The sequence below is a fragment of the Lepisma saccharinum genome, chromosome 5 (genome assembly GCF_977018435.1).
Source record: "Lepisma saccharinum chromosome 5, izLepSacc3.1, whole genome shotgun sequence".
In the NCBI taxonomy this organism is placed as follows: domain Eukaryota; kingdom Metazoa; phylum Arthropoda; class Insecta; order Zygentoma; family Lepismatidae; genus Lepisma; species Lepisma saccharinum.
In genome coordinates this window covers 45,594,382-45,606,714 of record NC_139233.1, presented here as the reverse complement: position 1 = coordinate 45,606,714, position 12,333 = coordinate 45,594,382, and the positions used below count along the sequence as shown (strand labels likewise).

The window sequence follows — 12,333 nt, the reverse complement described above, 5'->3', positions numbered from 1 at the left end:
ATATTTTGTACAATTTTAGGTCATAAGAGCATATTTTATTTTGCTTATTTTGGTGATTTTTAGGTCATAAAAATCCTAGCGATAATATAAGAACTAAATCAATGCGATCCACCTGATTATGGCTATCATGATTTGGTATAAATGTACCTATATTTCTCTGTAAGAATAACTTGAAAGTGAATTATTGTCAATTTATTAATATCCTTTCACAGTCCATCTTGAAACGATTGCTTTATTCTTGACCACAGAAACGTAACAAAGGCTCGTATTTCGTCATGTAGGATTTTGTTGCATTTATAGAGCTTCCACGGGCAGGCGATTAGCCAGTCGCCGTCTCAGGGTCAGTCCAAGTGCTACCAATATTCGTGTCCCGACATACCTCTACGCAGGTTACACATCATGGTTCTGTTTCTGGAAAGTCGACGGAACAAGCCTGATGGTAAGTTACAATCTTTCACGAGTTTGAAGGTAAAGCATTTCGATCCTCACCTTTATGTATATCTCTGTTAGTTACCATTTGAGAAGATAATTTGTTGGTTTTCTTGCTACATTTAAACTTCTGGAAGCTGGATGACTCACTGAAATAAATTTGCTTACTTTCGCCTTACCTTGCCTTTGTTTTCGACACCTTCTTCTTCTATTTTTACTATTCATTTATTGCTATATTTTCATCCGTATTCGCTTTTCCTCATATTCCATTTCGAATGTTCTCTTTATACCTTCCAACGTTTTTAGCTGTCTTATCTTCCTTTATAATGTAGCTCTCTTGTTTTTCTTTTTGATATTCTCTCTGTCTGCATGTCTTTACCGATTCTCCTATCTCTTCCTTTACTCTGTATCTGTTATGTTTGACATTTGCATTAGATGCTAATGATCTTGTGATTTTCGTTCATGTGTGTGTCACTAAATTTCATCTTCCTTTTTTGAAATTTCAAGTGTTGGAGCAATACTGCTGGCATCAGATACATAATCGTCGTAATCTCAATCAATTTTCAAAAATAAATCAAAATAATAATGAAAACAAAGTTTTTCATAGACCCACAGTTTTACGTAGTTTTTGCACCACGAAAATGCTTTTCTTGTACTTTTATTAAAATTCATACCTCCCCTCTGCCTTTTAGGTTAACTACGACGGTGATAATAGACCAAAATCCTCCCCGATGGCGCAGTGGTAGCGTCCTTGCCTTGTAATCTAGGGATCCCGGGTTCGATACCCGGTGGAGGCACGCAGTGGTTCGGATCGCACTTTAGATTGTAGGTCCAGTCCCGATTAGCCTTTCTGTGCATAAAGTGGACTTAAAAATCAACAATTCAATTCAATAGAGACCAAAATTCTTTGCGTTAAAGTTCATTTTGGGGTTCGTATATTACCCAGTATTAGTGAGAATAATAGACACGATGAAAAAAATTGCGTAGTTCCAACCCTCTGTTAATTTAAAGACTGGTATAATCGCATTCTAAAGGCACGTAAATATAATATTTTCGGAGTCAAAGGGAAAGGACTCAAATCACATCACTTAATCACATCACTTGATACAGGACCAAGTGAAATATGTATGGCACATGGTTCAAGGGTCATCCTTTGATTAAATTAAACGTGGCCGTGGACATATAGAAATAGATTTTTTTAAATTAAAAAATATAAAATAATGTTCTGGTTCCTATAGGCGTAAATATTTCAATGAGCGATTTCACTTAAGGGCAGGAGGGTCAGTTTGTGTCCAGCCAAACGCAAATACCCTAAACAGCTCCTCCCTCCACCGACCTTTTTCCACGGCGAGCTGGGATGATCGTAGGAGTGTGAGAAAATTTAGCATCACGCTTATTATTTTACTTGTTCTCTTGGGAATATCAAATTTTGGGTGGCACAGAGAAACACATGAACAGAAATAGAACAGGTTAAAGATTTGGTTGGCAGGCGGAAAAGTCGAAACGTCAATTTCATTAGTCGCAATTTGAAGTTGAAGTTGTTGCGTTTTTTTCTCTATAATGACTACATTAGATTCTTGAAATTCTTATTCATATTTATCAAATATCGTATCTAGCTTAATAAACAACTTTAGAAAACGCTTCCACATGGGGAAATTCATACTGTGTAGTCTCTTGTACACTTTTTTTTAAGTAACACTGCTCATTCCGACGATATTGAAATACTGGGTGCGAAACTGTAACTCTTCGCCTTAACCGACAACAGAATGTACTTATGTTTATACTGTACAATATCAGAGAACCATTGAATTATTTATTGAACTTTATCCAAATGTTTTGTGCAAAATCTGGTTTGAATAAATTAAGGAAAATAGGTTTTACGCAGACGTAAAGATGGTTTTGTACGTCAAGTAAACTAATAGTAAATTACGCATAATTTACGTAAAATACGCGCTTGTGTCAAGTCAATTACCTATCCAACCCTAAAGATGAAACGAAAATAAAATAAGCGAAAGGAAGTAAGTGCTCTGATTACGTAAAGATAGGGCAGTTTGGTTATCCCAAATTTTGGCGCCGTGTAGTCCAAACGCCTACTTGGTCTAGGACTAAATCTGATCGTAGTAATGTGTTAAATTTTCAAGGATCTTCTATTTCTATATTTTATCGCATAGCTTTTTTAGTTCTTGATGGCACAGGGTAAAAGTACATTTTTATAATTCAAGAAACTTTACTCAACAGAATTATTGTTTTTCCTTCAAACATGCAAATGTGTTACTACTTACGTCATGAAGAGAATTAATCAATGTTAACCCCAAACCTCCTTGCCATGCGCATAACCTCTGTTCTTCATTCTGTTACGTAAGTAGTCCAATTAAAAGTATTGTCTGTTGCGTCGGAACTTTGAAGCTACAGACATGGGGTTTATCAGGTAAGAAGCAGGGTGTTTTTATCTGTTCGTGGAAACCTTCTTCTTCTTTTTTTTTAGGCAATATTGATAACCTCCACATGCAAGGACTGTGTAACCTGTTTAACGCAGATATAACCAAGGTTTCCGAAATGGCATGTACAGTGGGATGCATGCGTATTATCAACAAATTGTTCGTGGTCATGTTTATTCTCTTTGTTTTACTCAATAAGAGCTTCACGAATCGAAACAAAACTCCAGTACAAGCATTAGGAAAATTCATGAAAATAATGAAAATCTTCCGGGCAATACTTGTAAATCCTACTGTACATAAACTGGAAACTTAAATACTTCTTCAGTTTGACGTAATGACCGGTTAATTGTTTCGTGCTGCAACTAAAGGAAACCATTAGATAGGCTGAAATTATATGAAGAGTACTTGCGAAAACCTGTTGAGTCCAATTTTATCTATTTCCTTTGTCGGTGGCAATAAAAACTCCGTCATTGTAGTTTTGTATGTTGTAACTACACATACTATATAAGGACTCGGTAAGTTCTGAGAAAAGTACACAGGGGAAAATTGGTGAGTCTTGAAGTTCGATTGGATTGAATTGTTTTTCTTTAAGTCCACTTTATGCACAGACAGCCTAATCGGGACTGGATCTACGGTTTAAAGTGGGATCCGAACCACTGTGCTTCCACCAGGTATCGAACCCGGGAACCCTTGATTACAACGCAATGATGTTACCACTACGCCATCGGGGAGACCCTTGAAAGTTTGAGTACCGCTTCGTCGTCATCACTGTCTATACCAGCACACGAATTGTGTGACCACTCTTTTACATAGAACACACTTCACCCAGCCTTCCGTCGAAGTAGAGTACAAGTCTTCACAGTAAAGACATGGCGTATCTTCGTGATCATCATCTTCACTTGACTCTTAACTCTTCTAATAGAGCCTTCATGTTTATCAACTTCTTTCCAATTGTTCCATATTTTGGATCTTGAAAAGTTTTTCTTTTTCTTTCTTTTATATTCTTACCTTCCTACCCCGTTCTGCCCCACCTATTCTGCTCTGGGTGTTCTTGTTTGGCTAACCAAAAATCAGTAATGACTTATGTAACTATTTATCATAATACAGAGCTAAAACTATTGGAATTTACCTCCTGCAAATGTTAGATATTTATATAGTACTAACACAATTCGGCTTATCTGCAACGATATATTCTTCAAAATTATAACAATTCACAAAGATGCGAAAAGCACGATCCTCGTAAACGAACGACTCTTCAATGTGATTCACTACTTCCCATAATGCAACAGAACAAAATAAGGATTGCACAGGATGCCTCATCTAGGCATGGCACCAGTGATGTGCGTTTACGCGTAAACAACGATAGTCTACATCCTACACGTAGACTATTTTATACATGCAGATGACGTAATCTATGTAAACAACATGGCCAAAGATGGTAACTTAGCAAAGGGCGCCGTGGAAGTAAAACGAAATTATATTGCGTATCAGTTGCTGATGTGTGAAGATAACTTTTCATGCCCTTCCTTCCAAATTCAAACAATTTCTCACCTAGGAAAACCTACCATAGGAAATATTCTAGTGTTTTATGGAAAAAAGACTAATTTTGTCTCATGACTGCCATCTGTTGTCTTTTTTGCATACTATTTAACTTCTTCCATAGTTGATGATAGAAGAGAAGATAAATTTTGTTGTAAATAGGATTCTTGTCAGTTCGTTGGGAACCAATATAGTCGAAAATGTCACTTCACTTTCATGAAAGCCTTGAAAATTAATTTTAATGCACTTTAGATTGTCTACGTAGTCTATGTAATCTACGCGTAGATTAGGTGTAGACAACGCATGTAGACGTAAACTTATAGTGTACGGCACATCACTGCATGGCACCCTGTTTTGCCCCGGGTTCCCCTATATCTGTTCGACTATTCAACAACCAATATAATTTGACTTGTTTCTATCGCAATGCCTCGGGAAACAATACATGCTTATATCCTTCAAATTCGGACCTACTCTGTCCAGGGACTCTGGAGCGAGCGAGCGAGCGAACGAAAGCAAGTCCCTGCACAAGTAGTGACTCCAGAGGACTCGACCAATGAACTCGTACAGTGAGATCCATGAGTATTACCGTACAAATTGTCCATCACCATGTTCGTGCAGTTTATTTGATCCAGTAAGAGCTTCAAGAATTAAAAGAAAACTCAAAACAAGCTCTTGACAACTTCTGCACCAGCATACATAAAAATGCATCGCTTAAAAACGCATAGGATGTAAGAGAAAAATTAATGAAAATAGTCATGGACAATTTGCACGGTAATACTCATGGGCGTCCAGAAAGGGGCTAGGGGGGCCACGCCCCCCCTTGGAAAATGAATGTGTACCTAAAAATTATATAATTCACACATAATTTCATTTCAATCACAGTAATTTATGTTAATTATTATAAATTCGTTGAAGAAACATGATAATTTCAGACTGAAACAGTGTTTCTTGAGGGGGTATCACTATTTTGGAGGAAAATATGTGTCCTTTGCCCCCCTGGAAAAACATTACCTTGCTTGCCCCTCCCTGGGAAAAATCCTGCGGACGTCCATGGTAATACTCATGGATCCCACTGTACAAGAGAACAGAATTGCGTGGAGGGAGAAAGCGGCTGCAGCTCCCAGCTGTTTGTATCAGCGTGTACTGCTTCGCTCCGCCGACCTCCTTCCTATCCTTCTGCGCGACATTGCTCCAGAGATTACCGGGATAGAGTATACTTTATTAGGAATCGTCTTCCTTACTTTTTAGCTCAGCGAAAAGAAATTCCTACAAGGTGCTCCTGCATAATCGTTTGTGAAGTATGATCAGTGATGTGCCGTAGACTATAAGTTTACGTCTACATGTGTTGTCTACACGTAATCTACGCGTAGATTACATTGGCTTGTAGTTTACATAGACTACGTAGACAATCTAAAGTGCATTAAAATTAATTTTCAAGGGTTTCATAGAAGAAAAGTGACATTTTCAACTATATTGGTTCCTAACGAAATGAAAAGAACCCTATTTACAACAAACTTTCTCGTCTCTTCTATTATCAACTATGGATGCAGATAAATAGTATGCAAAAAACAACAACAGATGGCAGTCGTGAGCTAAGAGTGGTCTTTTCCCCCTAAAACACTAGAATATTTCCTATATTAGGTTTCTCCCTAGGTGAGAAATTGTTCGAATTTGGAAGAAAGAGTATGAAAAGTTATCCTTACACATCAGCAACTGATACCCAGTATAATTTTCTTTTAATTCCACGGCTCCCTTTGCTAAGGTATCACTTTTCGCCATGTTGTTTACATAGATTACGTAATCTACGTGTATAAAATAGTCTACGTGTAGAATGTAGACTATCGTTGTTTGCGCGTAGACGCACATTACTGAGTATGATGAATTTTTTCCCGAAAATTGCCCTGCTGATATGACGTCAACGAGTTACTTTTTTTCCAGCCAATAAGCGTAGTTCTGAATCTTGTGGTTGTCCTATTTTCTACAAATGTCTTTAACTTGTTTAATTCGTAAATAACTGGGGTTACGTTCCCTCTTTCGAATATTTATTTCGTGTGTATAATATGAAGTAATGAGTGGTAAATGTACAGTTATCGATAATTGTTTTGCAGGGGCTGTTGCCAGGACCGTTCAGAAAGTAGTTGATGCCCAGCGAGCAGGTCTGATGAACGTTTACTTGCTTGGTGTTGCGACAATTGGAATCTTCCTGACTATATGTGGTACTGTTTTGTATTCAAACTGGATAACTTTATTCGACCGTTTGATAGCTGGCGTAAGTAGTATACATTTTGTTAATGTCCGATAATATAGAATCCTATTTTGCCAACAATGTTTCAGTTCTGATTTGTTTGTGTATCCCCTTGCACATTGAAACATTTAGCAGGCATGGTTAAAAATTAATCTATGTTGTCTGTTTTCAATGCTTCTATTCTTTGTTCCTAAGAATATAATAGCGTGTGGATTTTTAACTTTTCGCTTTTTTCTCGAATTTCTTGTATTAGAGCATGCTCGCTTTAATGTTTAAATTTCGTTTCATGTCTTCTGTTGCCTAAAAATAATTTTGTACTGCCTATAAATGCCTGTTTTTAGGTTTTATGCCTATTTTTTACAACCTTGCAATAAAATGTATTTTTCGGTATTTTTTGTTAATGTCTGCTTTCATTCGCCACTTTGACCCTCTTCATCAATTTCATCCAATCACCAATCATCATCACCGTCGCAATTGCCAAAAAAACAGAAAAGTGACCCAAAAATAAGAAAAATAGCATCCAAAAAAATATCAAGTTAATATGTGTGCAACTAAAAAATTAATAGGAAGTTCATGTTCACTGCCTACTGCAGTATTTCTATTATTATTTTAAAGTGTCCTTTTACGTTCCTGTTGTTTTCAACATTTTTGGCGTTATTTGCATGCCTGCTTTATAAGTTTTAGTGTCTATAAATCTGCACCTTATTAATACGTAATAAAAATAATAATAATAATAATAATAATACTTTATTAACACACTCACGTAAGAACTATTTTGGTACATGTGTTCAAATCAAATCAAATCTTTAATTAATTTAAATGTGTAGATCTACAATACATAGCCTATGTAAAATAGATTTACCAAATTATACATTATATATATTTATATTATACCGTACAATTATATATTATAAATTATATTATATATTTGATTCAAATATTCAGTAGCTGCGATTGGAAGGCAAGGACAGATTACTTTTTCTCGGTAGACAAGGCTTAACATTAAGAGGCCATGATACGGGGCAAGAAGTGGGATAAAGTGGTGGCAACTCCCCCCGCACGCCCCCCTAATCGCCGACAATGCTAATACCCGAATATACTGTACACATAATAATTTACCCATTACTTATGATGATGATAATAGTAACATAATATTAATATTAGTACATGGTAATTATTATTAAAGTCTATTACACCGTAATTACTACTAAGTTACAAATATTAAATTTCGAATCAGTGACTTGATCTCTCGACAAAAATTCCTGACGATGTCCATTGGAGTAAGTGAGACATTTAATTATTAATTGACGTATTATTCGTCTCATATGCATTATAATTGTAAATAACTTGTGATTCATAACGGTACATTTTTTAAAAGTCTACGACATGTAATGTGATATTTTTCGTTTTTCTTCAAGCACTTAAAATTATCTGAAAATACAACGAGCTTCAACATGTGGAAGGAGACTCCCATCCCAGTTCATATTGACTTCTACCTTTTCAACTGGACGAATCCAGAGGATGTTTTAGGTAACAAATCGAAACCTATTTTGGTTGAGATGGGGCCGTACAGATTCAGGTAAGATATACAATTGATTGATTCATTGATTTGTTGTTTTAAGTCCACTTTATGCACAGTAAGGCTAATCGGGACTGGACCTATAGTTTGAAGTTGAATCCGAACCACTTGTGCCTCCACCAAATATCGAACCCGGGACCCCTTTATTACAAGGCGACGATGTTACCACTACCCCATCGGGGAGGCCGTAAGATATACAAGCATGAGAGTGTGAAAGGGAGGAAATATTTTCACGGTTACATATAATGTACCCCTAAATATCATACTTATTTAGTGGTTTCATATTTTATTAGTTTGTTGGTCGACCTTAGTGACGGAGTGGTTAGCACAGCCCGCTTCGACGCCTGGGGTCCCGGGTTCGAATTCCAACCTGACCATGCGTGTTTTTTTTCTGAGTGTCCCTACGTCAGTTTCATCATATCATCACTCTTCCTCATCGTCAAGAGTAGCAGAAGCAGTGCTAAATAACAACAATCAATTAACATCAATGTTGGTTTATTGGGAGAGGGTGGTTGGCTCTGCCCCTGGTCCCTCCGAGCTAGAGTTGTCGCTTCAACCTGTGCCTGGACGTGGTTAACCTAGTTGTAGAAATATGCCACGTAAAACTATGTAAAACGTTCATTATTGATTTGCTTTATTTTACTTCGCTTTTTTGTGCCAGTTTTGGCTAATTTCCGAAGATGGGGATGAGTGATGATATGATAAAATTGTTGAAGGGACGCTCGCAAACATCCATGCCCAGACCAGGATTCGAACCCGGGACCCCTGGCGTCGTAGCACGATGTGTTAACCACTCCGCCATGGGGGACGGCAAAAACGTTCAATAACAAACACTAAAACCAAAATGTAAAATCCATAATCTGCTCGTTTAACTCATTTAAAAAAAAAGTTGGCTTAGTTTTAATATTTCGACTAATTTGCATTTTTTTCTTTCAGATATACTGTATGTTGTATTTTTTATTCCAGGGAACACAAAGAAAAGGTGAACTTAGTCTGGAACGAAAACGACACCCTTACATACAAGCAGAAAAGGTGGTGGTATTTTGACGCTCGGGCTTCAAATGGGTCCTTAGACGATGAGGTGACAACGCTAAACGTTCCACTTGTGGTATGCATTTTGTATTTATTTATTGCTTATTGTGTGTTGAGCCAGAAGTTCCAACACGACACGGTTGCTTCGGCCAACATAGGCTAACTAAAATATATCAGTTAGTGTCAGCTCAGAAATATTGTGTAAAACCTATGCAGATGTTCTATTGATCTAACTTAGGCTCTGTCCGAAAGGTACAAAGTACAGACTTGAAGAATGGTCTTGGCGGAAGTGACGTCACCTAGTACAATTCGAAAGCGCCAAGGACAGAAGTACGCAAGTACACAGCTCGCAGTACAGATGGTTGGTGACTAGGTTACGTGTTTTCCGCACTCGTTGTTCATTTGTTTTAAATCACGGAGGTAGAAAGCGAGCAGCACAGGTAGATAGATATACGTCATGGGCCAGCAAGTTGTTGGTTATAGTTCTTCTAATGTGTGGAAATGTATGTGTACGAGCATTTGAATATGTTATGTGGTTTCTATGGTGAAAAACAAGTGTTTAAATGGCAGGAAAACAACGAGTACTTATACCCCCTCTTTGGCTCAGCATATCTAAAAGAAATTACTTTAAATGCTGGAAAATATGGCAAGAAATGGACAGACTACTAAAAAATACCCCCCGTTTCGGAAATCCTGGGTACGCCACTGCGTGCATGTATTAGTTTAGGTTCTGGTGTATTGGACACACATCAGTTTTCATGGTGCAAATTTGCACAATATTTTTTTAAGGACCCTTTACATACCACAATTAGAGCAGTTTTTTCAACTGGAAGTACAAAATTTGATTTACATTCATTACTCATTGCTTTAAGGGGGTTCTAAAGCCATGCTAAAGCATAGACCCAAATTTCTAAGGATAGCCATACAACTAATATAGATTCGGTAAGGAAGAAATTTTCGGACATAAAAGATTGTTTTATTCACTAGAACATGTGAACCTTATAATTTTGTTACGATTGAAGGGATTTAAGTAAATAACAGAAAATAAAAGGTCTCCGTCATGTTCAAACTGCTGCATACAGATGGCACTGAAGTGGTAATTTTGTTAATACCGGTGCATTTTTTTAAAGTTGCCAGTCTATTAAGGATGATTTTTACGAAACTGTCTTCACAAGTTTCTTGTTTCAAGTATTAGGAGCATTGTGTGTAAATATAAACTCAGTTTGTGCGTCCATAAACTAGTTCTTATATTAATAATTTTTGAGGTGGCGTTTCATCCTCAAGATATTTATATCAAACGCTGTTGCCAAGTTTACATTCCATATGTTATTACAATACGTTGATTGTCATGTTTGATTGATTGTGTGTGGAAAATGGGGAAAGTGAGACAAAGGTATGGAAGTAAAAGACACCCATTTCGCTCTAGAAAAGGATGGGCCCAAAGAATACGTCGTGAACGTGAAAAGCAAGAAAGAACTAAAAGGTAAGTCTTGTTTATATTTAATTGCTTGCTCGTATCTGTTACAGATATCAAGTGTGCTACAAATTCAGTATGCATAATACAGATGGACATTTCTCACACAGTATACGTATTTGTTATTATGTTTCTTTACACATTTTTTTTCAATCAAAATGAACGTATTGTCTGCATGTGAGGTGTAAAAGATACATACACAAGAAAAAAAGTTTACCGTTTTCCTTGTGAGTGAAGTTCTGAAATTCACAATTCATACGATTTCTGTTCGCTTATTTCGTACAAACAGAACGCGAGGTCAAAGACAATTGTTGATTATTTGAGGTACACGGATATCTGCTTGAAAACTCTTAATAGCCAGTCACTTTACGAATTCACTTTGCCCTTGCACCATCTTCAATATCGGAGTTCCATTATTTGTGACTAATAATAAATCCATTATTGTTTTGTCCATACAATGTGATATAGTAATTCTTTGAACAAATTAACATTCATTGGTTAGGTTGCTCATGATCCACTATTACATTACGATATATTTGGCTAAAATAAGCTGGTTAGGTTAGCACTGATCAGATTGAGTAACTTCTCCACAATGCCCTACATATTACAGTTTACTTCGAGCTTCGAATTATATATTTAACATAAATAAATTTGTAAAATTCGACTGAAACCAAGAAACTTTGATGTCAATAACTTACATGGCTGATACTGTGCATAACAGTAACCAGATTTTAAGCGTTCCGCATTATGTGCAAGGGCAATTCAACAGTAGACAAGATAGAATTTACAATCAATATATCTCTCTCATGTACAAATGTTTTCTTCGTTTGTGAAGAAAAAAATGTTTGGTGTTAAACAAAATGCATACTACACCAGTAATTAGTGAAGAATAAGAGGCACGATTACGTTACAAATGTAGTTGCATTTGTTTTGTACAATTCATAATTGCTTTGTTCCAAACTGAAAAGATTTATTGATATATGAGATATAATTGTGTGAATCATATTGCAATGATTCCCAAAACAAGGTCTGAAGATCAATACAAATAATAAATAGTTGTGAGGATGATACATTTCTCTGCCAACGTGCACAAATGATATGTTATAGGTCTACTAACTGTTACATAAACACATATTGAATACTTGAGGGAGGTTGTGAAATTACCCTAAATGGCACACTTTCCAATTTACATTTTTCTCATATTGTGAACCTAAATCATTTATTTTCCATTGTATTATTTTATAAATATATATCTAAACTGTAGGATAGCAAAACTATGAACATTTACGTATCTAGGATATCCTTCTAAAGTCTAAGCATTTCACAGTATATTTCTACTATAGAAAGGTTAGGCTACATGTATTCAAAGTTTTGAATATGCTCCAAATTGTAGGCTTTTCATGAAGAGAGAAAATTACAACAATAATTTTAAATATCCCAAATTAATCATAAAAATAGCTAATATGTTCCGGCCTCCCCGATGGCGAAGTGGTAGCGTCGTCGCCTTGTAATCAAGGGGTCCCGGGTTTGATACCCTGTGGAGGCACATAATGGTTCGGGTTCCACTTTAAACTGTAGGCCCAGTCCTCATTAGCCT

General features: G+C 36.5%; 1 protein-coding gene across 3 annotated transcripts in view; it reads left to right on the top strand.

Annotated features, from left to right (window-relative positions):
• The first annotated feature begins 358 nt into the window (after window positions 1-358).
• The window catches only part of LOC145988346 (protein peste-like), a 53,133-nt gene continuing 41,158 nt past the window's right edge, over window positions 359-12,333 (top strand). Inside the window, exons 1-4 of one of the 3 annotated variants that reach the window (XM_083123213.1) lie at window positions 359-439; window positions 6,515-6,675; window positions 8,070-8,230; window positions 9,197-9,338. In XM_083123213.1, coding sequence (XP_082979339.1) covers window positions 400-439; window positions 6,515-6,675; window positions 8,070-8,230; window positions 9,197-9,338 — 504 coding nt within the window. In that variant the 5' untranslated portion in view covers window positions 359-399. Of the gene's footprint in view, window positions 440-2,805; window positions 2,858-3,355; window positions 3,417-6,514; window positions 6,676-8,069; window positions 8,231-9,196; window positions 9,339-12,333 lie in introns of those variants that run through there. The other 2 variants (XM_083123214.1, XM_083123215.1) reach the window with 2 other exon arrangements.